The sequence below is a fragment of the Polyodon spathula genome, chromosome 27 (assembly GCF_017654505.1).
Source record: "Polyodon spathula isolate WHYD16114869_AA chromosome 27, ASM1765450v1, whole genome shotgun sequence".
Classification (NCBI taxonomy): domain Eukaryota; kingdom Metazoa; phylum Chordata; class Actinopteri; order Acipenseriformes; family Polyodontidae; genus Polyodon; species Polyodon spathula.
In genome coordinates this window covers 3,835,552-3,863,080 of record NC_054560.1, presented here as the reverse complement: position 1 = coordinate 3,863,080, position 27,529 = coordinate 3,835,552, and the positions used below count along the sequence as shown (strand labels likewise).

At 46.6% G+C, this 27,529-nt stretch overlaps 1 protein-coding gene across 4 annotated transcripts; it reads left to right on the top strand.

Moving 5' to 3' along the window:
• The first annotated feature begins 3,903 nt into the window (after window positions 1-3,903).
• On the top strand, window positions 3,904-27,136 carry LOC121301394 (transcriptional repressor p66-alpha-like). Of its 4 annotated transcripts, none has more exons than XM_041230751.1 (11): window positions 3,904-4,394; window positions 4,787-5,075; window positions 15,066-15,195; window positions 15,991-16,122; window positions 16,651-16,740; window positions 17,266-17,397; window positions 17,603-17,809; window positions 18,432-18,690; window positions 19,108-19,505; window positions 21,187-21,295; window positions 25,740-27,136. In XM_041230751.1, exons 1-11 carry the CDS (start codon window positions 4,364-4,366, stop codon window positions 25,769-25,771), a joined length of 1,809 nt encoding a protein of 602 aa, XP_041086685.1. In that variant the 5' UTR covers window positions 3,904-4,363; the 3' UTR covers window positions 25,772-27,136. The 4 variants fall into 4 exon arrangements, with proteins under 4 accessions (XP_041086685.1, XP_041086684.1, XP_041086683.1 ...); XM_041230750.1 differs by lacking the exon at window positions 25,740-27,136 and adding an exon at window positions 22,674-24,085 and having other exon boundaries at window positions 3,916-4,394; XM_041230749.1 differs by lacking the exon at window positions 25,740-27,136 and adding an exon at window positions 22,674-24,085 and having other exon boundaries at window positions 3,920-4,394; window positions 17,624-17,809; window positions 21,187-21,391.
• Window positions 27,137-27,529: the final 393 nt, after the last annotated feature.

The following is a 27,529-nucleotide window of genomic DNA, read 5'->3' as shown; positions in this document are numbered from 1 at the left end:
GCGCCGGTATTGGGATATGAGCCAGTTCACCTGGCAGGTCAAGATAAACAACATGCATAAAGTACATCTGTAGACTCTTTTCTATATTCTGTCTTCCAATACCGTGCAGCGTGAGCCTTCCTGTTAAATGACCGTTTTGAATGTGGGAAATCGTTTGTTCCCAGTTTAGCGTTTGGGGTTTGCAGCCTGGTCGGGCCTCGTCTCCGCCTGCACTGTTGTTGCTGTGGCGTTGCTAGGGAGGGTGCAGGGGAGACTCCGGCACTCGCGGGGTTAAAGCCTGCCATTTTGTTAGGTGACACCCTTAACGGACTGATCTGTGAATGGCACTAAAATGGCAGGGCTTAACCCTTTGTGCCCCAGAGTGACTGCATGCAGCAGGATACAACTCTTTAGATGATCAGCGAGCCAGTTATAAGTATGAAGGCTCCTATCGGAGTGTGTGTTCATGCTCTAGGGTAAGTTGAATTGTGACATTCACCTGTCTACACTGTAAACAAGCTGTCTGGTTGTTTTTTACTTTAGTTACAGCTGCAAGAAGCTCAGGTGGTACTTGGGTGGTGATGTGACTTTTTTGTTACAATGAAACATGCATTATTTTGTGGAAGGAGGGGGCTTTTGTAATGGAGCGACCCCCCGCCCTTCCCCAGGCGGTGCAGAAATAGCAGCAGCAGGGTGGGGATTTTAAGGAGAAAACAAACAAAACTCTGAGCTTCGTTAGTCATTTTATTGAAGAATCTCAGCAGGGATATTCATAATTTTATAAATTAATTTACATTATTATAAATATTGTAAAAATTGACAGGGAGGGCAAGTCAAAAAAGCAAGTGTGCACGTGACTCCTTCAGAGTGCTGGTGTTGCATCAGGCTCTGTAAATCATGACTGTGGACTGGTGCTCCTTGCCTGCTGCTTGTATACACTTCAACAAAGGAAGTGTGATGTGCTTATAGCCCTAAGAGTATTGCTGAAAAGTCACAGGGCGGCTGGCAGGTCTGCAGCCTGTGTGAGAGGAACGCAGTCTAGCATTGCATCAGTCCCCACATCCTTTCAGGTTAGACTCCCAGTGCACAGCATGGTGAACTTTTCCCTGCAGGAGAGGGATTGATATCCCCAAAATGAAAATTGGATTATTATTATTTTTTTTTTGGTGCTTTTGTACATACCATTAGTGCTGGCATTGGAAGATTACACATATGAAGTTGTGCTAAAGTGAAGGCAGCAGGTGTTAGATTCTTAGTAACTGATTATAAATCCGCTCTTCTCAAACTTTTTTCTAACTTTGTTGCGCCTCCGTGAATCACACTAATGCCTTTCTAAATATATTGTAGAAATAATTAACATTAAAAACTCTCTCTCTCTCATATATAAATTTGACTGCAATTCTGCAAATGTAAATATTAACAACAGAGTTCGACAATCTCTGATTTTATAAATCGCTTTCAGTAAGGAGAGGATATTTCTGTATGTGTTGTGGTGCCCTAAAACCCAATCTCACACTCGCCCCCAGCAATCCCTAGGCTGTTTAATACAAAAGATCTCCTCCCCCTTTGCTCTCCGGGGGAGTCAGCCCTGTGCGGATTAAATATAAAGCTTTCCAGCACGAATCCCAGGTTACTTCAGTGACTGTAGTCTTTGTACTTCATGATGGCAGGGTGTAAGACATGGATGTAGTCCTTTGGGGAGGCAGTGGCCCGGGGCGACCTTTGTTATGTAAATATTCTATCTTGTATCATTTTGAATAACAGCAAGGAGAGCAAGCCCAGTGCGGTGTTAGAGGCGTTAGTTAAGACTGCAGCAGCGTGGAACAGAACAGCCTCATGTTATGGGGGAAAATCTGGATGTATTTCAGGACAGCTGAGTGTGGTTTTTGGAAGCCTTTAATATCTTGATGTGGCTAAACGGTAAACCAGCCCTGCTGGCGTTTGTCTGTCACATGATGAGGGGCAGATTTTCATTTGCCTCGTGAATGACCGACTGCCAGTACTGTTGACAGTCCTGGCAAACAGAAATGCATGGTTAATTTCAAACCTGTCGCAATATGTATTTTTATTTTGTAGTATTACTGCAACTTTAGGACATTGAAGAACTTAAATATTGTTCTGCCTTGCTAGAGGGCAGGCCGCTGTTCTGAAACTTTGCCAGCCCCTTCCCTCCCTTCCAGAACTGAACAGTGTGTTTTCAAATAGTAAATCCTACTCCTCTATACACTTCACATGAACTTAGTACCATTTAAGAAGATTTGTTTTGTGGGTTTTTTTTTTTATTATTAAAATGTCATCTCTTTTTCTGTCTCCACTCTCCAAAAACTGGCGAAGATGTAATAGTACAAGGAGATTTGTCCCATATTAAAAAATAAATAACATTAAAAAAAAAAAGTCAAGTAATCCCTTGAGGATGTAGTCCAAAGCAAATGGGATGCAAGCAGGACTGTTTGCAGCGCAGCTCCGTGAAGCCCAGCTGCTGCTGGGCTGTCAGGATGAAGGGTTGCTGGTTGGCTTGGAGCTCATTACTGGTGCTGGCCCTGGAGACAGGCTGCTACCCCTCCTTGCATAGCCACAGGGACGCTCCGGGATGTGTTTGTCACACACTTGCCCACACAGGACTGGCTGACTCCTTTTGATGCAACGAAGGGTTTCTGTGCTTTTCAGTGTTGTGCACAGGATTGGCATGGGTGTATTCTAGAATCAGACAGCCGGGAAACAGTTGGGAGTTTGCTTGGTGAGTTTTATAGAGGGGGCCGTTCAAAGACGACTTGTTGTTGAGTATTGTGTAGGAAGGTTTGCTAGAAGTCGTCAAGGCAGTCAAAGGTCAACAAATCCCACTTTCCTTTGTAGAGATAAAATAAAGACAAATATTTACTATGATCATAGGATTGCACACACACTTTATATGTATAGAGCATAATGAAGCCAATGTCTTTTAATTGTGGCCTCTGACAGCTTGGGTTGGCTGTAAAGTTATGAGAGGGGAAGATTGGCACTTTTAGAAGCAGCAACACTGTTGGTCTCTCTCGCTCTCTCTCTTCCTCCCTTTACCATAATGTGTCTCTCTCTCCCCCTGCCAGACTCGTGTTTTGGAATGTCAGTGGCGTCTCTCTCTCTTTCTCTCTCTCTCTCCCCCTGCCAGACTCGTGTTTTGGAATGTCAGTGGCGTCTCTCTCTCTGTCTCTCTCCCTGCCAGACTCGTTTTGGAATGTCAGTGGCATCTCTGTCAGGCGTTGCTTAGCTGTTTCTGCAGCCAGTCAGTCACACTGAGGGTTAAACCTGCTTCAGCCTCTCGCCCACGAACCGGTTTAGACTGGTTTCCTGGAAAGTGCTTTGTGTCTCCCAGTGAATCCTGGGAAGGGTCATGTGGAGCCCCAGTGATGTCACGGAGATGAGAAAGACCTTGAGTCAGCTTTCTTTTATCAGATATGAGATGAGTGTGTTTGTGAGAGAGTGTCCTGCATGTAGTAACAGAGAGGCATGCACAGTCACTCTGCAGGATCACCATCACTGACCCACTAATGGAGAAAAAGTCAAGTTTTAAAAAGTGTTTGGAATGGAAGGGGTTAAATTATCCCATAAGAGCAGGGCACTTCCTGTGCTGCACAGCGACAGGCACCTCCCTTCATTTGTCAGTGTAAGGAAAGACTTCTCTAAATAGGGGCTGGGGGGTGACTGTACTAACAGGGGGTCCCAGATTCGGCACAATGCCCAACTAGTTTCCCAAACGGAAACAGATTCTGTGATCTTGCACTGTGGGCAATGGGAGGTGGATTGTGGCAGTGCAGTCTTGGTGTGGCTGGCTTGCAGAGTGTATGTAGTGATTGTACTTTCCATAGGATCTCTCATCTGCTAGCAGGTCTTCGTACGAACGTGTTTGTACAATCCACAGTCTCCAGGGAGAGTTCTTGCCGAAGTTTAGCAGTGGAAGTGTCACTGTGGGTTTGTGCTTCTTGTCAGGGCTGCTGCTTCCTATTAGCACAGCCCTTTTCTTCCGTCTGTTTTGAATATCAAAGACTTGCAAGTGGCTCCTACAGTAGGTATTGGAAGTAAAGCTTTGAGTTTGTATGAAGGTGTGTCGAGCGTACCTGGTCCGAGCAGAAGGAACCTGTTCATTTCTTCCAGCAAATCGCAGGCTGTCAAACTTGAAACGCATTTCATGGTTTCAGAAAAGGGGAGCTTCTCAAATTCTTGTCATCAGTTATGTCTCTAATTGTGCTCGGGGTGACCCTGTTAAAATGGGGAACCTGTATCTTAAATAAATAATCAATAACCCCCCCTTTCTCTCTTTTTTCCCCTTGTTTCATTTGGTTCTGACAGTACTGGAAATAAAAAAAAAAAAAAAAAAAAAAAAAAAACTTCATAAGAGGGGTCTGCTAGAATGGAGCAGACCGTAGAGACGACTACAGGATGTGAGTAAATTAAGGCCCCCCCCACTCCACCCTCCTCCACCCACCCTGCTAGAAATGCCACCCCCCTTACAGGTAGATCAGAACCTGAGTTCACATCTCCTGCACGGGATAGGGGATGTGGGGAGGCTGTCCGTCCGCCTGTCTGTCGCACGTCTGGACTTGCCGATCACTAGCACGAGTTCTGCGAATGCTGGTCTTTTTTCCCCCCAGCATTTGATGACTTTCTGGTCTCCTATAAAGCACAATCTCTTTCATACTAACACAATTATTAATAATAATAAAGGTGGTGGTTATGGTGGACTCAAACTAACAAACTCACTATCCTAAAAATTGAAAACCCAATTCATCAAATGATGGGTTTTAACCATTTTTTAAAATTTTCTCCTGTGAAGGTTTTGAGATGTCAGAGGAGGCGGTGCGCCGGACGCGCAGTCAAAAACGGGCGCTGGAGCGAGAGTCGCTCCCCAGCGAGGGGGACCCCAAGAAGATGAAGCTGGAGAAAGGGGACCCCGTGAAGAGCGAGGAGGAGGGAGGAGGAGGAGTGGGGGATCTGAAGGTCAAGGCAGAGCCTGGGACCCCTGCCAAGGTGCAGGCCATGCTGAAGGGGGGGGAGGTCAAGGCCACCATCAAAGTGGAGGTGCAGACTGGGGACCAGCCTGTTGACATGAGCACTGCCAAGAGGTGAGACCCCCCTAGTCTCTACAGGGATGGGGAAAAAAGACCCCCATTGCATAGCGGTTTAATCCATTCCTGAGTTTAATAACACACACCTGAGCTTGTTACCTGTACGCTGGGGCTAATCACGCTGGCAGTAAAACCCAGAGTGTGTGAAACTGGTATGCAACAGGAGTCTTATTTCCATCGTCAGTGAGGTCCAGAGCACTCCCAGGTCTGTTGTGGTTTGTCGTTCGTAACTATGAAACACTCCACAGTGCTGCTTTCAGATGTACTGAAAGAAAAAACTGCATTTCAATCGCATTCAAGCAATGCATCAAGGCTTTTATTATGTAGGTACAGGTAGCATTAAAATAACTGTTTCAAGACCTGGAAGGAGATTGGGTTACAGGTGAATCAGAAGACCAGGAAGGCTCTGGACTTGGACAGGGATGTAAATAACACCTGCGGCTAATGAGGTGCACGTTGCAATCTGGAATGGGTGAAACTGCTATGAAATAGGAGCCTTGCTTCGAGCACTGGCATCGTGCTCCCATCCTGTGCACTGACTGCAGTAAAACTGGACCAGGATGGGTCACACTTGGGTGCTTGACGATTTTTGTGTTAAATTCAGAAAGAAAATCGGCAGCACGACCTAGGGTCCATCATTAGGCCACATGTTCTGACAGTCCATTTTAACGATCTAACAAAAACATTGATTTAAACGCCAACATCCTTTAACGCAGGGGTGTCCAATTCCGGTCCTGGAGGGTGATTCCATTCCAGGTTTAACAGGTTAAATTAAATCATGAACTACTCCAGGGTCTGGATTGAGGTTTAATTGGTTCAGTTAAACAATTTAGAGTTGGAGCAAAGACCAGGACTGGAAGTGCCAACGTTGGCCACTCCTGCTTTAACTCTGCTGTGATTTTTCTTAACCTGCGGGGTTGTTCTAGGGCTCTGGTATGTGATGTGGCCCACTGCAGCCCCCCTAATTGTGAAAACTTCCAATGTTCATTTACATTCCTCTTCTCCTTTAACCTTAAAATGAGTGGGGAAATTGACCACTGCCTTGTTTTAATTCTGAAGCCATCAAAAACAGTGTGTGTGTATATATGTATGTGTGAATGTGTGTGTGTGTGTGTATAGATATAGGTATATAGATTTAGAGATATGTGTGTGATATATAAATATATAACATTTATTTATTTTTTTATATAATGTGTGTACCGTGGCTCTATATTCACCCCTCCCTCCCCTTGGACTTTCCACATTTTGTGTTTTTAATTTATTTTAATTATGAGTTTTTGCCACTGATCAACACAAAAATAGTCCATAATGTCAAAGTGAAAAATAAAATCTACAAATCGATCTAAATTAATTATAAATATAAAACAGAAAATAATTGATTATATAAGTATTCACCCCCTTTGCTATGACACATCTAAATAAGCTCTGATGCAACCAGTCATCTTTAGAAGTCATATAATTAGTTGAATGGAGTCCACCTGGATGCAATTAAGGTGTTTCACATGATTTCAGGTTAAATACACCTGTCTCTGGGAGGGCCCACAGTTGGTTAGTACATTTCCTAACAAAAACTACATCATGAAGACAAAGGAACATTCAAAGCAAATCCGGAATAAGGTTCTTCAAAAGCACCAATTAGTGGTAGGATATAAGAACATTTCCAAGGCATTGAATATCCCTCGGAGCACAGTAACAATACGGCACAACTGTGAATCTGTTTAGTACAGGCCGTCCTCAAAAACTGAGTATCCGGGCGAGAAGGGCACTAGTCAGGGAGGTCAACAAGAGGCCTATGGCAACTCTAAAGGAGTTACAGTCTTCCACGGCTGAGCTGGGAGACACTGTGCATACGGCAACAATAGCTCGGGTGCTTCATAAAACTGGCCTTTATGGGAGAGTGGCAAAAAGAAAGCCATTGTTGAAAAAAAACACATCAAATCTTGGCTAGAGTTTGCCAGAAGGTATGTGGGAGACTCTGAGACCAAGTGGAAGAAGATTTTTTGGTCTGATGAGACTAAAATAGAGCTTTTTGGCCTCAACGCTAAGCGCTATGTTTGGCGCAAGCCTAACGCCACACATCATCCTGAGAACACCATCCCTACCGGGAAGCATGGTGGTGGCAGCATCATGCTATGGGGATGCTTCTCTGCATCAGGGCCTGGAAAGCTTGTGAAGATAGAGGGCAAAATGGATGCAGCAAAGTACAGAGAAATCCTGGAGGAAAACCTGCTGGTCTGCAAGAGACCTGGGACTTGGAGAAGATTCATCTTCCAGCAGGACAATGACCCCAAACACACAGCCAAACCAACACTGGAGTGGCTTGAAAACAAAAACATCAGTGTCCTGGAGTGGACCAGTGAAAGCCCGGACCTCAATCCAATTGAAAATATGTGGAAAGAGTTGAACATTTCTGTTCACCAAAGGTTCCCATCCAACTTGACAGAACTTGAGCAATTTTGCAAAGAAGAATGGGCAAAAAAAATGTGCAAAGTGTCCAGATCACGTTTCGACCCATTTGCTGAACCGGTTATTATCTGAGGGTTTTATAAACTTGCCGCTACCAAATATTGACTCAAGGGGGTGAATACTTATGCAATCAATTATTTTCTGTTTTGTATTTGTAATTTAATTTAGAACAATTTGTAGATTTTATTTTTCACTTTGACATTTATGGACTTTTTTTGTGTTAATCAGTGGCAAAAACTCCTATATATAGATAGATATAAATTACAGCGTAGTGAAATAGGAAGAAAAGAAAAAAAAAATAGCCCTTTTTAAGTCTTTTTATAAAGAGTGATCATTTATCTTGTGAACTAATTAGGTTAAGCAAAATAAACAAAAACAAGTAATTATCTTTCACAAACAAAAAGGTGAAGTAAATAATTGGACCTTTTTCTGTCTGGTGCAGTCTCTCTTAGTTTGGGGGTGCACACAGTGAGTAGTTTGCAGGAGTTGCTGCTGGCTCTCTTGGCAGGGTGTGTGTCGGATGGTGTTGGGGTGCAGTCTCTCTGTAGTAGTTTGGGGGTGCACACAGTGAGTAGTTTGCAGGAGTTGCTGCTGGCTCTCTTGGCAGGGTGTGTGTCGGATGGTGTTGGGGTGCAGTCTCTCTTAGTTTGGGGGTGCACACAGTGAGTAGTTTGCAGGAGTTGCTGGTGGCTCTCTTGGCAGGGTGTGTGTCGGATGGTGTTGGGGTGCAGTCTCTCTGTGGTAGTTTGGGGGTGCACACAGTGAGTAGTTTGCAGGAGTTGCTGCTGGCTCTCTTGGCAGGGAGTGTGTCGGATGGTGTTGGGGTGCAGTCTCTCTCTAGTAGTTTGGGGGTGCACACAGTGAGTAGTTTGCAGGAGTTGCTGCTGGCTCTCTTGGCAGGGTGTGTGTCGGATGGTGTTGGGGTGCAGTCTCTCTGTAGTAGTTTGGGGGTGCACACAGTGAGTAGTTTGCGGGAGTTGCTGCTGGCTCTCTTGGCAGGGTGTGTGTCGGATGGTGTTGGGGTGCAGTCTCTCTGTAGTAGTTTGGGGGTGCACACAGTGAGTAGTTTGCAGGAGTTGCTGCTGGCTCTCTTGGCAGGGTGTGTGTCGGATGGTGTTGGGGTGCAGTCTCTCTGTAGTAGTTTGGGGGTGCACACAGTGAGTAGTTTGCAGGAGTTGCTGCTGGCTCTCTTGGCAGGGTGTGTCGGATGGTGTTGGGGTGCAGTCTCTCTGTAGTAGTTTGGGGGTGCACACAGTGAGTAGTTTGCAGGAGTTGCTGCTGGCTCTCTTGGCAGGGTGTGTGTCGGATGGTGTTGGGGTGCAGTCTCTCTGTAGTGGTTTGGGGGTGCACACAGTGAGTAGTTTGCAGGAGTTGCTGCTGGCTCTCTTGGCAGGGTGTGTGTCGGATGGTGTTGGGGTGCAGTCTCTCTGTAGTAGTTTGGGGGTGCACACAGTGAGTAGTTTGCAGGAGTTGCTGGTGGCTCTCTTGGCAGGGTGTGTGTCGGGTGGTGTTGGGGTGCAGTCTCTCTGTAGTAGTTTGGGGGTGCACACAGTGAGTAGTTTGCAGGAGTTGCTGGTGGCTCTCTTGGCAGGGTGTGTGTCGGATGGTGTTGGGGTGCAGTCTCTCTCTAGTAGTTTGGGGGTGCACACAGTGAGTAGTTTGCAGGAGTTGCTGCTGGCTCTCTTGGCAGGGTGTGTGTCGGATGGTGTTGGGGTGCAGTCTCTCTGTAGTAGTTTGGGGGTGCACACAGTGAGTAGTTTGCAGGAGTTGCTGCTGGCTCTCTTGGCAGGGTGTGTGTCGGATGGTGTTGGGGTGCAGTCTCTCTGTGTTAGTTTGGGGGTGCACACAGTGAGTAGTTTGCAGGAGTTGCTGGTGGCTCTCTTGGCAGGGTGTGTGTCGGATGGTGTTGGGGTGCAGTCTCTCTGTAGTAGTTTGGGGGTGCACACAGTGAGTAGTTTGCAGGAGTTGCTGCTGGCTCTCTTGGCAGGGTGTGTGTCGGATGGTGTTGGGGTGCAGTCTCTCTGTGTTAGTTTGGGGGTGCACACAGTGAGTGGTTTGCAGGAGTTGCTGGTGGCTCTCTTGGCGGGGTGTGTGTCGGATGGTGTTGGGGTGCAGTGTCTCTGTGTTAGTTTGGGGGTGCACACAGTGAGTGGTTTGCAGGAGTTGCTGGTGGCTCTCTTGGCGGGGTGTGTGTCGGATGGTGTTGGGGTGCAGTGTCTCTGTGGTAGTTTGGGGGTGCACACAGTGAGTAGTTTGCAGGAGTTGCTGCTGGCTCTCTTGGCAGGGTGTGTGTCGGATGGTGTTGGGGTGCAGTCTCTCTGTGTCGGATGGTGTTGGGGTGCAGTCTCTCTGTTAGTTTGGGGGTGCACACAGTGAGTAGTTTGCAGGAGTTGCTGCTGGCTCTCTTGGCAGGGTGTGTGTCGGATGGTGTTGGGGTGCAGTCTCTCTGTAGTAGTTTGGGGGTGCACACAGTGAGTAGTTTGCAGGAGTTGCTGCTGGCTCTCTTGGCAGGGTGTGTGTCGGATGGTGTTGGGGTGCAGTCTCTCTGTGTTAGTTTGGGGGTGCACACAGTGAGTAGTTTGCAGGAGTTGCTGGTGGCTCTCTTGGCAGGGTGTGTGTCGGATGGTGTTGGGGTGCAGTCTCTCTGTGTTAGTTTGGGGGTGCACACAGTGAGTAGTTTGCAGGAGTTGCTGGTGGCTCTCTTGGCAGGGTGTGTGTCGGATGGTGTTGGGGTGCAGTGTCTCTGTGTTAGTTTGGGGGTGCACACAGTGAGTAGTTTGCAGGAGTTGCTGCTGGCTCTCTTGGCGGGGTGTGTGTCGGATGGTGTTGGGGTGCAGTCTCTCTGTAGTAGTTTGGGGGTGCACACAGTGAGTAGTTTGCAGGAGTTGCTGCTGGCTCTCTTGGCAGGGTGTGTGTCGGATGGTGTTGGGGTGCAGTCTCTCTGTAGTAGTTTGGGGGTGCACACAGTGAGTAGTTTGCAGGAGTTGCTGCTGGCTCTCTTGGCAGGGTGTGTCGGATGGTGTTGGGGTGCAGTCTCTCTGTAGTAGTTTGGGGGTGCACACAGTGAGTAGTTTGCAGGAGTTGCTGCTGGCTCTCTTGGCAGGGTGTGTCGGATGGTGTTGGGGTGCAGTCTCTCTGTAGTAGTTTGGGGGTGCACACAGTGAGTAGTTTGCAGGAGTTGCTGCTGGCTCTCTTGGCAGGGTGTGTCGGATGGTGTTGGGGTGCAGTCTCTCTGTAGTAGTTTGGGGGTGCACACAGTGAGTAGTTTGCAGGAGTTGCTGGTGGCTCTCTTGGCAGGGTGTGTGTCGGATGGTGTTGGGGTGCAGTCTCTCTGTAGTAGTTTGGGGGTGCACACAGTGAGTAGTTTGCAGGAGTTGCTGCTGGCTCTCTTGGCAGGGTGTGTCGGATGGTGTTGGGGTGCAGTCTCTCTGTAGTAGTTTGGGGGTGCACACAGTGAGTAGTTTGCAGGAGTTGCTGCTGGCTCTCTTGGCAGGGTGTGTGTCGGATGGTGTTGGGGTGCAGTCTCTCTGTAGTAGTTTGGGGGTGCACACAGTGAGTAGTTTGCAGGAGTTGCTGCTGGCTCTCTTGGCAGGGTGTGTGTCGGATGGTGTTGGGGTGCAGTCTCTCTGTAGTAGTTTGGGGGTGCACACAGTGAGTAGTTTGCAGGAGTTGCTGCTGGCTCTCTTGGCAGGGTGTGTGTCGGATGGTGTTGGGGTGCAGTCTCTCTGTAGTAGTTTGGGGGTGCACACAGTGAGTAGTTTGCAGGAGTTGCTGCTGGCTCTCTTGGCAGGGTGTGTGTCGGATGGTGTTGGGGTGCAGTCTCTCTGTAGTAGTTTGGGGGTGCACACAGTGAGTAGTTTGCAGGAGTTGCTGCTGGCTCTCTTGGCAGGGTGTGTGTCGGATGGTGTTGGGGTGCAGTCTCTCTGTGCTAGTTTGGGGGTGCACACAGTGAGTAGTTTGCAGGAGTTGCTGCTGGCTCTCTTGGCAGGGTGTGTGTCGGATGGTGTTGGGGTGCAGTCTCTCTGTAGTAGTTTGGGGGTGCACACAGTGAGTAGTTTGCAGGAGTTGCTGCTGGCTCTCTTGGCAGGGTGTGTGTCGGATGGTGTTGGGGTGCAGTCTCTCTGTGTTAGTTTGGGGGTGCACACAGTGAGTAGTTTGCAGGAGTTGCTGCTGGCTCTCTTGGCAGGGTGTGTGTCGGATGGTGTTGGGGTGCAGTCTCTCTGTGTTAGTTTGGGGGTGCACACAGTGAGTAGTTTGCAGGAGTTGCTGCTGGCTCTCTTGGCAGGGTGTGTGTCGGATGGTGTTGGGGTGCAGTCTCTCTGTAGTAGTTTGGGGGTGCACACAGTGAGTAGTTTGCAGGAGTTGCTGCTGGCTCTCTTGGCAGGGTGTGTGTCGGATGGTGTTGGGGTGCAGTCTCTCTGTGTTAGTTTGGGGGTGCACACAGTGAGTAGTTTGCAGGAGTTGCTGCTGGCTCTCTTGGCAGGGTGTGTGTCGGATGGTGTTGGGGTGCAGTCTCTCTGTAGTAGTTTGGGGGTGCACACAGTGAGTAGTTTGCAGGAGTTGCTGCTGGCTCTCTTGGCAGGGTGTGTGTCGGATGGTGTTGGGGTGCAGTCTCTCTGTAGTAGTTTGGGGGTGCACACAGTGAGTAGTTTGCAGGAGTTGCTGCTGGCTCTCTTGGCAGGGAGTGTGTCGGATGGTGTTGGGGTGCAGTCTCTCTGTAGTAGTTTGGGGGTGCACACAGTGAGTAGTTTGCAGGAGTTGCTGCTGGCTCTCTTGGCAGGGTGTGTGTCGGATGGTGTTGGGGTGCAGTCTCTCTGTAGTAGTTTGGGGGTGCACACAGTGAGTAGTTTGCAGGAGTTGCTGCTGGCTCTCTTGGCAGGGTGTGTGTCGGATGGTGTTGGGGTGCAGTCTCTCTGTAGTAGTTTGGGGGTGCACACAGTGAGTAGTTTGCAGGAGTTGCTGCTGGCTCTCTTGGCAGGGTGTGTGTCGGATGGTGTTGGGGTGCAGTCTCTCTGTAGTAGTTTGGGGGTGCACACAGTGAGTAGTTTGCAGGAGTTGCTGCTGGCTCTCTTGGCAGGGTGTGTGTCGGATGGTGTTGGGGTGCAGTCTCTCTGTAGTAGTTTGGGGGTGCACACAGTGAGTAGTTTGCAGGAGTTGCTGCTGGCTCTCTTGGCAGGGTGTGTGTCGGATGGTGTTGGGGTGCAGTCTCTCTGTGTTAGTTTGGGGGTGCACACAGTGAGTAGTTTGCAGGAGTTGCTGCTGGCTCTCTTGGCAGGGTGTGTGTCGGATGGTGTTGGGGTGCAGTCTCTCTGTAGTAGTTTGGGGGTGCACACAGTGAGTAGTTTGCAGGAGTTGCTGCTGGCTCTCTTGGCAGGGTGTGTCGGATGGTGTTGGGGTGCAGTCTCTCTGTGCTAGTTTGGGGGTGCACACAGTGAGTAGTTTGCAGGAGTTGCTGCTGGCTCTCTTGGCAGGGTGTGTGTCGGATGGTGTTGGGGTGCAGTCTCTCTGTAGTAGTTTGGGGGTGCACACAGTGAGTAGTTTGCAGGAGTTGCTGCTGGCTCTCTTGGCAGGGTGTGTGTCGGATGGTGTTGGGGTGCAGTCTCTCTGTAGTAGTTTGGGGGTGCACACAGTGAGTAGTTTGCAGGAGTTGCTGCTGGCTCTCTTGGCAGGGTGTGTCGGATGGTGTTGGGGTGCAGTCTCTCTGTAGTAGTTTGGGGGTGCACACAGTGAGTAGTTTGCAGGAGTTGCTGCTGGCTCTCTTGGCAGGGTGTGTGTCGGATGGTGTTGGGGTGCAGTCTCTCTGTAGTAGTTTGGGGGTGCACACAGTGAGTAGTTTGCAGGAGTTGCTGCTGGCTCTCTTGGCAGGGTGTGTGTCGGATGGTGTTGGGGTGCAGTCTCTCTGTAGTAGTTTGGGGGTGCACACAGTGAGTAGTTTGCAGGAGTTGCTGCTGGCTCTCTTGGCAGGGTGTGTCGGATGGTGTTGGGGTGCAGTCTCTCTGTAGTAGTTTGGGGGTGCACACAGTGAGTAGTTTGCAGGAGTTGCTGCTGGCTCTCTTGGCAGGGTGTGTGTCGGATGGTGTTGGGGTGCAGTCTCTCTGTAGTAGTTTGGGGGTGCACACAGTGAGTAGTTTGCAGGAGTTGCTGCTGGCTCTCTTGGCAGCCTGTGTGCTGGAGGAACACGCTTCAGTTCAGACAGGAAGTTGTGAGCGAGTCTCAGGCCGGCCCTCGAGGAGCATCAGCTCCATTTTCTCCCGGCACCTGAACCCACCTCACTCCACAAAATGAAGGCTGTGTGTCACAAACCGGTTCCAGCCGGCTGTTGTCATGGTTACCACAGTGGAAGGAACGGTTGGAGGGAGGGGGGAGTCACGTGGCCACGGAGTGAAATGCTTGGGTCATGTGACCCTTTTGGTAGGGTGATTAATACACAGGAAATTAGTTCCCTTGGCTCATGGGCTGCAGTGTGGGGATAAATATACCGATTTTTTTTATTTTTTATTTTAGTTCAACTGTTGTGATCAGTTTATTATTTAATCCAGGAGAGATGGCAGAGGACTGAATCATACAGACTGATTTTCCATGTCCACTTTTTAAAAAAAAAACTATCATTTATATCTTGTGCAGATGATCTATGCACTAAATTTTAAATTTTGGGGTCAAAGAATGTTGTATTTTTGTTATTTTTCTTGTATCCTTACAGCTTGCTTGGGCTCACATTGACAACAGTGACTCTGTCAGATTTCAACTCGAATCAACAAACTGTTTCAAAAACTATTTGTAAAAAAAAAAAAGGAACTTGCCATTTGCACATTCCTCTTCCAAAGTAATCTTTTAGAACGTTACTGTACGACCAAAAATATTTGTCATCTGTTACACTTCATTCCAAGAAAGGGGAGGTTAGGGTTCAAGCGACTGTGTTTGTGCAGGAGGGACAGTGTTCAGAACAAAGAACGTGGACCCTCCTGCACAACTGCACAGCCCCGATTCCTCCCCCCTTTCGGTACTTACTGGTTTAGGTTACATAACGTTGCGACATTGATCCAGCACTCCTCAGACGGGACCAGTTACAGCTCAAGGCTTTAATGATGTAAAATGAGTATTTGTCTCCCTCTAGTGGGCGCACGCTAAACTGGTTTCATAATGCCGCCTGTGAACTTTTTAAAAAGTCTGTTCTCTTTAGGAATGGAAATAAGATTGCTTGCATAGCAGTTTGATCCATTCCTGGTTTTACTAAGACTTTGATAAAAAAAAAAAAAAAAAAAAAAAAAAAAAAAAAAAAAAAAAACACACGCCTGCACTTGCTACCTGTACAGTGTGGCTAATCAAGCTTGCATTAAAACCTAGAATGGGGTAAACTGCTATGCAATAGGAGTGTTATTTCCATCCCTGCTGTACAGTATTGACAGACTTGATATAATCCTATATACCGAATCTGTTTCGCACTGTTTTTCGCCCTGTAAAAACTATTTCTAACGAGAGTCTGACCACGCTGACCCTGTTTCTTGTGTTTTCTTTTCCCAGTGAAGTCATTAAGAAGGACAGGCGAGTTCCTTCTCCAGATATCATTGTGTTATCCGACAACGAGCCTTCCAGCCCGCGGATGAACGGCTTGAGTAAATTCTCGAAGGAATCGAACGCGGACATGCTCCTGGTGAGTCTATGGTGCTGCGCAGTGTGTGGACGACAGGGGGCAGAATCGCTGTGTGGGCTCAGTTCAATTGCAGTTGGCATTCGGAATTGTTTGCAATGTAATGTAGTTGCAGTTGAACCTTGTGTAATTGTAGTTGTGGAATTTGCAATTCTACCATATGTTTGACCAATTACAGCCCTTCGCCCCAGGTTGTGTTTTAACACAGAGCGATTCATTATTCTTGTATTCTTTTGGTGACCCCATTTGTTTCTGTGTTTGTAGCTGGGATTAGCGATTGATTATATAAAGTAATAGAGTAAACCATGTTCATTGTAATTACTGCAGCATAATTGTGATTTAACAATTGTAACTAATTACAGTTGACCTCAGGGCTGGCCGGGATTCAGGGTACATCTCGCTCATTTAGCAAATAATTCTTCATAGCTCTCGAGCGTTGGGTCTGTGGTCTTGGGTCTTTTCTTTGAAAAGTCAAAGAAAGGGTTTTAAAGCTCTGCTGTATTCCAGTGTCGGAGATGTTTGAACCGTCATCAAAGACAAGCTTGTGATATAGAGGGCAGCTGCATAGTCAGAGGTGTGTTGGGTGTAGTTTGTTTATATGGTCTTTTCCATGTACACAAGTGTTGCATACATGTGATCTCATCCACATGTAGCATTTACAGTATTAATAACACTCACAGTGGATGCCTCCTGATGCAAGGGTACTCTCGTGTGTGTTGATCAGATTCCAGGGTCCCTGGTGGCTCTGCTGCAGTACTAACTCTGTGTGTTTTGTTGTTTTTTCTCCCGGCCATGCAGAAGAGCAGCCCGGAGGAACGCGAGCGAATAATCAAGCAGCTGAAGGAGGAGCTGCGGCTGGAGGAGGCCAAGCTGGTGCTGCTGAAGAAACTGCGGCAGAGCCAGATCCAGAAAGAGAGCTCGGCACTGAAGGTACCGCAGGGCTGGGCGCGTCCCAGACGAGAATCGGAGAATCGGAGCATTAAACGCTCCCTGGACTCACCTGCTCCCTGTGCTGGCAAAGCATTCCTGTGTTCTGGTTTTTTCTTGTCTGGTTCCTGTCCCATCTGGGACGCTCTCTTGAACTTTAATTACCGGACCTCCTCTTCCTTGTTTGAAAGTATTGTGACGTTATTTTCAGGGCCAGTTTTGATCGATTAGCTTTTTACTTTGGTAAATGACATTTTGATAGGGAAGTTGTTTATGTGCAAGTCTGTGGCCTGAGCTGGAGAAGCTGACTATTTGTAATATCTGGAACCTCAGTCACTTGTAGTGAGACTCAGTTCAATATAAAGTCGATGCAGGTCACAGCCACCTGTAGTCTGATGTGCAGTATTGTTGGCAATGGATATGTACGTTTTGAACAGTCCTTTTTATAAGCAGGTTTGACTGTAGTTTTTACCGCAGTGCAAGTTTGTAGCTCTGACTCTCTCTCTCTCTCTCTCTCTCTCTCTCTCTTAGCCTGCAGGCTCCTCGAGCACTTCCGTGGCCACACCACCCCCCCTGGTCCGAGGGTCTCAGAGTATCACTGCAGGCAAGGGATCCCTGCAGGTCAGTGTCCGTGGGCAGCCCAGGGCACTCGGAAAGCAGAGCGCTCCACTTGCTGCTGTTGTGTTTGTTTTTTTTTTTCTTTTTGATTCACTTTATGAAAAAGATCTGTGATCTTAAAGGTCTTTCTTTTTCAACCTTGATTAATTGAAAGCTGTGCTAACAGCAAGTGGAGCGCACTGTATAAATAAAAATAAAATTCTTGGTAGTCTAATCCATTTTAATTCAGGCAGAGCTTTGTATAGGCATGTCCTGGTTTTGTTTGTTTTTTTAATTTTTATTTCTGCCAAGTTCTCAGAACATCCAGATTTTAGAAAAAGTATATTTTTTTGAAAACTTACACGCTCTTTTAAAGCATTACTGGGGTACTGTTGATGTAAGGAATGTGTTTTCAGGCACAGTGGGGTGAAGTGAGCCTGCATTTGGGACTGTCAGGCAGTGGCACATGAAGCCATGCTGGGTTGTAAAGAGCATTGCCCCGGCTATGGGATTTTTTAATTTGTCTCTCTTCTCCCCCTCGATCCCCAGGTGTCGTCGGGCCGCAGCTCCGGCACGGTGATCCCGCCTCCTCTGGTGAGAGGCGGCCAGCAGCTCTCCTCCAAACTGGGCTCCCAGCAGCACCCGCAGATAGTCATGCCTCCGCTGGTCAGGGGGGCACAGGTGAGCACAACAACGCGCTGTGAACTTAGTTTGTCGCACACATTGTGAAAAATTTAGCAGGGTTGGAGCTGGATATAATAGAATGCACCGTTTGTTGATTTCTTTTTTCTTATTGTTTGCTGTTCTGTCTTATGATTCATTTATAGAACCTGTCCTGTTCCCTCTCTCTCTTTCTCTGTCTCTCTGCACTGACTCTCCACATCAGCCCGTGTCTGTGTCTTCTCAGCAAATACACAGCCGTCAGCAGCAGCAACAGCAACAGCAGCACTCTGGCTCAGGCCCCCCTCCCCTGCTCATGGCCCCCAGGGCCTCCGTCCCCAACGTACAGATCCAGGGCCAGAGGATCATCCAGCAGGGGCTGATCCGCGTGGCCAACGTGCCCAACGCCAGCCTGCTGGTCAACATCCCACAGGTACGCATCCACAGCGCTGCCCATGCCCAAGACACTTAGACATGCGTTTCATCTGGGGGGCCACCTTCAGTACACTGCACAGCTTGGTTCCCAGCTTGCTTTTAACATTGTAAGAACCCAAGTCGAGGGAAGAGGAGACACAAGCCAAAGTCGACTTATTTTTTTTTCCTTTTAATAGTCTGTTATACTTTTAGCCCAGCCTGTTGGGGCGTGGTCTCAGCTTTTGCGATGGTCTGTTTTAAAGGATGAGGAAGGTGGTTAAGTGCCATGAAATGATGCTGGGCATCGGACAATCAATCCAGCTCCTTCTCTGTTGGAGACAACAGTGGTATGGCTTTATTTTAAAAAGAAAACAAGCGAAAATCAAAGAGTTTGGGGGGGAGGGGGGTGATTAGAAGAAACTCCCTTTAAAATTGTGCTTTTAAATTATTGTGATTATCAGTGTAATTGATTAAGTTAGAGTCCTGCAAATAAAAGAACGTGTGTGAGACTAGAAAGTCAGAATTTGAATGGGAGTTCAAACTTGATTTAAGATAATTGCAATTGTCCTGATGATGATGATGATGATGATGATGATGATGATAAAGTGAATGGAGTCCTCCTCTGCCTCTCCCCTCCCCAGGCCTCCCCGACCAACATGAAGAGCTCCTCTGCACAGGGCGGAATCGCTGGGGTTAACGCCAACGACTCCCCCGCCAGCCGGCAGGCCGCGGCCAAGCTGGCGCTGCGCAAGCAGCTGGAGAAGACCCTGCTGGAGATCCCTCCGCCCAAACCCCCTGCCCCTGAGCTCAACTTCCTGCCCAGCGCTGCCAACAACGAGTTCATCTACCTGGTGGGGCTCGAGGAGGTGGTGCAGAACCTGCTGGAGACGCAGGGCAAAGGTGACCACGCCTCCCCACCCCTCTCCACTCCTACCAGTGTCTGCCTAGCTTTATAGCATCTATAGAGCTTTGTAGCACAAAGTAACTTATTAAAAGACTGAGTTACTATAACTAAATGATTGCAGTGTATTTATCCCGTTCAGAAGCCTGTGGTGTCGACAGGGTTAAGTACCAATGCAAATTATTCGATCAGCCTTATATTCCCTTATGGGCGCAGTCACAAAAACAATGCTATTCTCCAAAATGATTTAACCTGAGCCTCAAAAATCAAAGCCATACGAGACTAAAGTGTGATTTCACAGTCCCTCATCTCAGAACTGTCTTAAGTTTTAAAGAAGTATAGGGTTTGCATGCAAACAGTCGACTGCCTCGGAGGGTTGCTTATACTGACGTGTGTGTGTGTGTGTGTCTCTGCAGGTAAGGCAGCGGTGGCGTCGGTGGCTCCAGCTCCCAAGGACCCCTTCACCTGCGCTCAGTGCAGGACGGACTTCACCTGCCGATGGAGGCAGGAGAAGAGCGGCCCCATCATGTGCGATCAGTGCATGGCGTCCAATCAGAAGAAAGCCCTGAAGGCCGAGCACACCAACCGGCTGAAGGCTGCCTTCGTGAAGGCGCTAGCCCAGGAGCAGGAGATCGAGCAGCGGATACTGCAGCAGCAAGCGGCCGCGCCCCTGCCTGCCTCCTCCAACGCTGGCTCTAAGTCTTCAGAGCACCACAGCCTGGTCTCGCAGGTGCAGCACCACGTCAAAGTGCGGACCCCCAGCCTGCCCCCCAACAGGGGCGTGATCGGACGCCACCACGCCACGATCAAACAGGTAGGGAACCCCCGGGAGAGGGTTGTTTACGAGTGGAGTGGATTGGTGGGCGAGGTTCATGGGTAAGGCTACAATTATGTGCTTTAAATAAGTTAAAGGTTTATTTCTTCTGTGTAAACTCTCCTTTGCCGTTTTTTAAATTCTCATGCACTGTTTCAGTTTCTTTCTTTGTTTTTATATGAACTTTATAACCTTTGGGAGATATGACGGGAATATAGTTTCCGTTCTTGTCTGTATTGCATAGATTCTGGTTTTTGCTTATTATATTCAAACTACAAAAAATGATTGAAACAGGAGTAGTGCAGCGGGTAGAAACCTGCTCCTGAATTGGCGAGGGGGTGCCTATGAGTATCGCCCCAATAAGTTTAACTCTACTACCAAATTCATTTGAAAAATCAGAACATAAGCTGCACCTAGGTAATTTAAGCCATTTTAAATCAATGTGCTAGCATTCTAATAGCTTTTAATCTTTTAGAAGTGTGAAATGACAGGTATGTGTTCCCAGAGTCCTATTTTGAGGACATTCAAGTTAGACGCGCCCGTAATCAGACCAGTGAAAATTCACACCGGCTATGAAGCTCAACACCTAGAAAACAGAGCTTTGTCATCACTGTGGGGAGGAAAAGAAACGTCCTTGTTAGGCATCAGTTTCTTATTTTATACTTCGGCAGCAACAGCATCTGAAAGGGCTGTATTTGTGAATTGTTTATATTTAGACTAATTTTGTGGTTAAGGAAAGTTATCATAACAGTATAGTTAGAGAACATTTAAATGGCAGGTAGAGGATGTCAGTTAAATGACAGATCTAGCCTGTGTTCATATAATGGCAGTTAATGTGCGTGTTGAAAGCAGGACTGGCTTGTTTTCTTCTCCTCCTGTGTGTTGCAGGTGAGCTGAGGACCCCAGTAGCTCTCCTCCATTGCACACTGTGTGTTTTTAGCTATCGCTGTGTTTGCAGAACCCTTCCCTCCAGCTCAGTGTTTGCTCTGAGCTCAGCGCCTGCAAAGAAGCAGTGTGCAATCTGGCTCTGTGTCTGAAGCTGAGCCCTCGGCAACATGTCGCACAGTCACACTGCTAGCAACCAGCTGTGCTGGAAGGGCAATTCAAATAGCAGATGGCTCGTTTGTAAACTGCTTGATCAAAAGTAGAACCTTGCTTTATTCCATGCAACCAGTGATTTTGGTTTGTTTGGATATTGAACAGTTCATTCCACCTATAAACAATACAGGTGGAAGGTGGTGTTCAGCTGTGTCCCTGCCTGGCAATACACTAGCTGTGCACTAGAGGGTGCTAGCGTGCACTAATAAGTAAATGACTGATCTAGCCTATGATGCATATGTCTATAGCAGGCAACTAGAGCTCAAGATTGGCTTCTAAACTTGTTAAAAAAAAAAAAAAAAAAAAAAAGTAAATCAACTAAAAAGGTATTAAATATAAGATTTTCGAAGCTACGTCCTGTATGAAGAGCGTTTTTAATGGATTATTTATTTCTTTGGCAGATGCATTTATCCAAGGCGACACGGGTGTTGTAGGGCAGTATAAGGTTACAGTGCAAGCTTCATCTTTAAACGCAGTGTAGTTTACAGGAAGTGCAGTAATACTAATGGAGTACAATGTGACAGGGTGCAACCCAGCAGTTCTTCCTCGATCCACAGCTGTTTTTGTTTTGTTCCCTGTGCAGAGCCCTGGTCAGCTGGCGCGGGGTCCCCATTCGACTGGCGCTCGCGGGGTGCTCCACACGTTCTCTCAGTCCTCGCAGCTCCAGAGCGCAGCGCTGGTCACCAGGCCAGGTAAGCATGCCGTGCGTCACGGGAGCAAAGTCAGCACCTCCACCACCACCACCACTGCAGCCAACACCTGGAAGAAGCAGAGCCCCGTGAGCACAGGTAGATCCACCCACCGTCGCCTCCCCCTCCTCCCTCCCTCCCTCCTCCGCTACAGGGCGGCACAGGGTTAGCTACACAGCAAGAGCAGTTTAACACCATCTCTGGCATGGAAGGAATAGATAGATAGATGTGTGTATCTCTGTCTGTCTATAACTCCCAAATGGGCGGGACTATAGAACATAGAAACAGTTGGTTAACATTAAGAAATCCTAATATATATCGTTTTTGGTTTTTGTTTGTTTGTTTTTGAGTAATATATATTAACATAAGTAGGATTTAACAGGCTGCTGTTGCATTTAGTTGTGCACCAGGCTGCCATTTCTACAACTGTAAGAGTTTTTTGTGTTGATGGTATTGGATAATGTTGAAGTTTAAATGGGTAGATAATACTGGACCGCCCTGTACAGAATCTCTGCTGCTCTGGGACCTCACTGCCTTCTTTCTCCCAGCCCTGGGTGACCTACAAAACCAGGCTGGGGGAGAGAAGACCCCCCTCCACCCCCTTTCCTTCTCTTCTGGTGCTTGGGTGAAAGGGTAGACACAGAAATCTGCACACGCTGTGCCGCAGGTTCCTCCTCTACTGGGACCTCTCCTCTCCTCTCTTTTCGTGGTGGTGGGCTGAGGTGAACTGAACTTTCCTCTTGGCTGCAGTGTCCTCCCTTGATATCTGGGTGATCTTTTATTATTATTATTGTGGTGTATTGTGTTAACCAGCTCTTCATAAGAGGTGACAGGCCATCTGAAGTCAGTATTTGATGTAGACTGATTGCACTAGATCTTCAGTTCCTCCATGTTAGTGTGGGTGATGTAGTAGGGAACAGATGATGAAAACTCAGTTTTCTGGTCTTCTATCCATTAATTTAAAACACTTGTCTAAGTAAGTAGGACAAGTGTTTTATATATATACACTCAACGAAAAACGTGACATTTCAAAATCTAACGTGGAATACTGTGCTACTATTATGGCTTCCATTAGACTTTTGCAATATCATTTTGTAGTTTCTTTGAGTACATCATTTTAAATAAAAGATCTAAATTATGTTGATCTAGTTGTGTGTTTTTTTTTTTAATTGTCTGAATCCTAAAATTTCTAGTTTTTGCAAAACCATTGGGCACAGCTGAATGTTTTAGGTCTGTTGACGAGCACATCTGTGTTTTGTCTTGTTTTCATTGACAGGCACCTGCTTGCCAAACCTTACTTGTTACTTTTCTAATGGTTTCAGTCCTAGCCTCTCTCGTTGATAGCGACGTGGTCCTCACTGTGCTTGTGTTGGCGTTGCAGGTGTCACCATGGCGTACGTCAACCCCAGCCTCACCGTGCACAAGTCCTCCTCGTCCTCGTCCTCCGTGGATCGCCAGCGGGAGTACCTGCTGGACATGATCCCCTCCCGCTCCATCTCCCAGACGGCAAACACATGGAAATAGTCAGAGCAATAATAGAAATACAAAGAAGAGTAATAATAATAATAATAATAATAATAATAATAATAATAATTAATAATAATAATAATAAATCCTGTATCGTCGTCGTCATCATCACCAGGAAATAACCAACGAGTCTTCATCTGGGTCAGCGTCGCAGCACCAGTCACGCAGCAGCGCCCCGCTCCCTGTTTTAGTTTTTCCAAAACCAGTTGCTCAGTCTTGCAAATCAATGGGAACCTGCCGCCACACTTGCTTTCTGCCTGGGACTTAAAGATAAACAGAAAGGGAGAGGGTAGACAACTGACCTTTAAAACCTGCTTCATTTGTGTGTGTGTGTGGTTCTTTTTTTTTTTTCCCCACAATCTGTTTCTGAAGACCATCATGTGACGAATGCCCCCTCCCTTTTAATATTGAAGCCTGGCGGATCGACGTGCATTGACAGGCAGCTCTCGGCGGCTACACAGCTGCAGAAATTCCACGTGGAAATGGCTCTTAAACAACACTGGGGGGTGCAGCCTGAATGCACTGCTCCTAAGACTGGAGGGAGACAGGATTTTAAACTGCAGATGGATGGGTTGAACCTTTTTACACTGTAACCACCCCCCCACATGCACACACCTCCCCACCCTCCACAGACACACATGCCTGTCCTGCCTCCTCCTCCCACCCTAACTGCTGTATTGATTTTAGACGACTGCATCTGAGCAGTGATATCTTCTGTAAAGAAACTCAAGCACAACAGCTCTTAACTCTTTCAGCACAAAGTAACTGCTGTTGCAAATCGAATCGTTTTATTGCAGTGGTGCACCCAAGACCTGGTTAACCGCCTGCTGTTCTGAGTGCAGTGTGCCTCTCCTTCACTGCCCTAGCTGTCTGCTGTTTTTGATTGGAGTTGTTTTTTTCCTAGATCTCTTGTTTCGGAGACCTGCTGTGTCGAAAGAGTTAACGTCTGAATTCTGTCTCTTCATGCAGGGTTGCTTATTGTTTTAGTGCTTGAGAATGCAGTTTTAGTTTTTATTTTCTTGTCATTTTAAGCTAGCTGCAAACAAAGGAAAGCTGCTTAGGGTAAACGAGCCCAGGGCAAGGCATGGCTGAGACCGTAGGTCACCTTGGGCTCCTTTCTGCTAATGCTCTGAATGTCAAACTCGAGACAAACAGCACCTGCTCAACAGTTAGGCTGTCTGCAGGAGTGTGTGTAGCTGCAGACGCAGGGGTCCCTACGAATTTCATTGCACATCATTGGGTTATTAATAATGCAGGAAAAGGGCATGCTTCCCCCCCCCCCCCCCCCCCCCCTGTTTACCCCCCCCCCCCCCCCCCCCCCCCCCCCCCCCCCCCCCCCCCCCCCCCCCCCCCCCCCCCCCCCCCCCCCCCCCCCCCCCCCCCCCCCCACTCTTATGATATCTATCGTTGGCTCATTATCTGGTTGGCAGCTACAGTTCATCTGTATATTTTTTCCCATTAGGCAGCTGGTGTCTGTCTCCTCCATATTTTTAATCCCTGGCTCTACCAATCCAATTGGTCAGTTATGCGTTAGGATATTCTAGCAAAGCTTGCAATTTATTTTTTTACACTGGGGGGCGGGGGACGGAAGAGGACTGTTCTATTTGCAGATGGAAACCAGGGGAAGAATCCTGAAAGGGCCCTTGCTCCTTGTTTCAGCTTTCCCTGGGGGGTGGGGACGGTTTAAAATCTTATCTGACTTTTCCATTGTTGTTGCTGCTGATATGGTTATAATGGAAAGGTGTGTGGTGTTTTTTTTTTTTTTTTTGCATAGGTTTTGTTTGTATTACAATTAAAATCCTCGGTCATTCGTTATTTCAACCCCACTACTGAGGGCGGGAAGGATAAATGAGGCAACCAATCATGGCCAGGTTACAATTTATTTAATTCTTATTCTACTTGTTGCTGCCTGTCACCTGCTTCCTCTGACAGGTTTACACCATTCTGTTTCCATGACAACAGGCTCTTCACTCTGCTCAGTCATTATTGCAGTGTGAGGGAGGGGCGGGGTCTGCTTTACAAGTTTGTTTGGTTTATTGATCCACACCTCACTCTATCAAGTTAATAATAATAAAACTCATTTTAACCCCTTTACGGTTTTATTTTGCGTGTGTGTGAATAAAACCAGTGTTTAGTTAAAAAATGACTTTTTAAAAATATATAGAGCTGTGTAGAAATATTTTTTTTATAAATATAGAAAACATCTTTGCATTGGAACTATAGAAGTATGTAAGTAAATATTCTATTCCCAGAACTGGTCCGGGGCGAATCCTGTCTTTGTAAAGACATTCACCTCAAATGGACCATATGTGGTCTCTGTGTTCCTGAGAAGATGTATATACACATCCTATATAACAGTAATGTTTAATGGTATAATGTTGTATTTGAGTGAAACCTGACTTGAAATAATTAGAGAAGTTCCAATACTTGGGGAAACTGGGGTTGGGTTTGGGGGGGGTAAATTTATAGAGAAAAAGGAAAGAAATCTGCTCAATGTGTTTTGCAGAGAAAGCTTGTGTTTGATCGAAGCCACTGAACCAGTGTTTTTGCCATGCTTGAAGGACAGGTTTGCTGCAATCTCATTCTCCGATTATAAGTGATATCCTAACGGTTTATTTCATGTCGGTGTTTTGTTTTTGTTTTTTTCTCACCTTTTTGTTTTCCGTTCAGCCTGGTTTTAGATTCTTCGAGTGTCTTCATCTGTTTCTGTAAGTACCGTTACAGGCAGCTTATTCAATATAAAACGGAGGCACGCTGCATTGCAATTTCAAAAGCGTGTGCGCAGATACAGCACAGCTGTGTAACCAACCGGCAAAGGGATTTTGCTGCAGGAGGGAATCTTGCTACAGCTCCCGCCTTGACGATGACGCTCCGAGGCAGACTTGAAACAGTGTATTTATTATGAACTGTTTCTCAACAGACATGAAGACTATCAGAATCCAGATAAACTGATGCAAAAGATCACAACACCTGGAGAAATACAAGCGAGAGAACAACAGCTGGCAAGAAACTTGATCCCTTTCCTGTCCTCGCTGATGAGTGGTCAACTGGAATGATTTTAAAAAACATCAGATCTCAATACCACCATCTTAACACTGTAACACACTTTATTGTGGATCTATTTCCATTTTTTATTATTATTATTATTATTATTATTATTATTATTATTATTGCATTGTTAATAAATTACCCCTGAGCTGAAATGTTGTCATACTTAGAGTAGCGGCAGAAGGTCTATTGCTGTTTATATCCAAGAGTGTTCAATTAAAATGTGTCTCAATTGTAAGTGCTGTTCTTAATCAGAGCTGGAACACATTTGAATGATTGTATTTGTCTTAGTGACTGCACTTGAAGTCTCCTCCTCTCTCTTGCCCTGTAGTGGCAATAAGACCCTCCCTAGAGGACTGTACCGGAGATTGTGGGTTGATTTGAATGTCTTTTCTACCAGACTGGTCTTCTAGAAGCCAAGTGTAAAGTAGAAAGCCACTAAGGCAATGCGTAAAAGCAAAGTTAGGAAAGACTTGTGTTTGAAGAGCTTTTAATTTGCACAGCAGTTGCAACCAAACATGGGCTTTAACTCATTTTGACAATGTTGCTGAATCATTTAAGTTCAGCTCCTGATGTATCTATGATGGCTTATAGACTGTTTAGCATGGGTTCTGAATATCATCACCTGTCAATTCAACTGTTTGAAGGTCTAGTGCTGCGGTACTGCGTCACATTTGGAACCCTTGATTGGGTTCCAGAGAAACCCCTATAGTTCTATATAGAACAACTGCAAGAACCTTATATTCTAAGTGTACAGAGAGATGGATTGTATTTTTAAAAAATCGAGTGTTTTTGTAGATTTTTGATTTTATTTATTTGTGTTTTTTTTTTTTTTCTCTCTCAAAACATGTTTGGGGTTTTATTACAAAGGATTGCGAACTCCCCTGGCGTAAACTGCCCCACGAGATTACCCTCCCCGTGTGCAGTTAACAGAAACGCGTTTCTGACCAGCCTTGTTTCTTTTTGTCTCTGTTTCTAAGGAGAGTCGCTTTTTTATTGTTGTTTAGATATTTCAATGCAAAAAAAAAAAAAAAAAAAAAAAACACCAAGGAACCGCTGTAGTGTACTTTTATCTGCTTTTATGCAGGGTTAATATGTTGTATATTGTATGAAGGGAGGGATAAAGCTTGCATTATTTTCCTTAAATCTTTACTACTAATAACCATTCCCACTACTTCCCTGAGTCAAAAGACGGCTGTAATCCATAACTGTATACTGTACTGTGAGGGGGTAGCATTTGAATTTGACAATAAATAAGTGAATGATAAAGCGTGTCCTCTTTATTACAACTTCTGGTTGCTAGTTACATCTCCTGTATTGCTGCAGTCAGTAGCCTGTTATCGACGCTGATTTTTTTGCAAAGTTCCAGCCCTCATACAGCTGGTTTTACACCCTGTCTCAGTATGGACATATTTACAGAAACATGTTTGCGCATGTAACATATCCTGCATGTAAACTGATTTGAGGAATTATGCTAATTTGAGTCATGCACATTTTTCAGATTTTTAATCAAAGCAAAATTAGTGAGTCTTTGCAGCTGGAGGAATAGGTGAAAAAGCCACCGAAGAAATGTGATGTCCTGTTCAGCCTGGGACAGTGGACCGCGTCTTGTCTGTGCCTTTTTGTCCCAATTATTAAGGATCAAAATCTAATCGATATGGT

Coding starts and splice junctions, on each gene's coding strand:
- LOC121301394 (XM_041230748.1), top strand. CDS start 4,364: ATGGAGCAGACCGTAGAGACGACTACAGGAT. Junction 5,076..15,065: donor GACATGAGCACTGCCAAGAG/GTGAGACCCCCC, acceptor TTCTTTTCCCAG/TGAAGTCATTAAGAAGGACA. Junction 19,506..21,186: donor ACCACGCCACGATCAAACAG/GTAGGGAACCCC, acceptor TTCCCTGTGCAG/AGCCCTGGTCAGCTGGCGCG.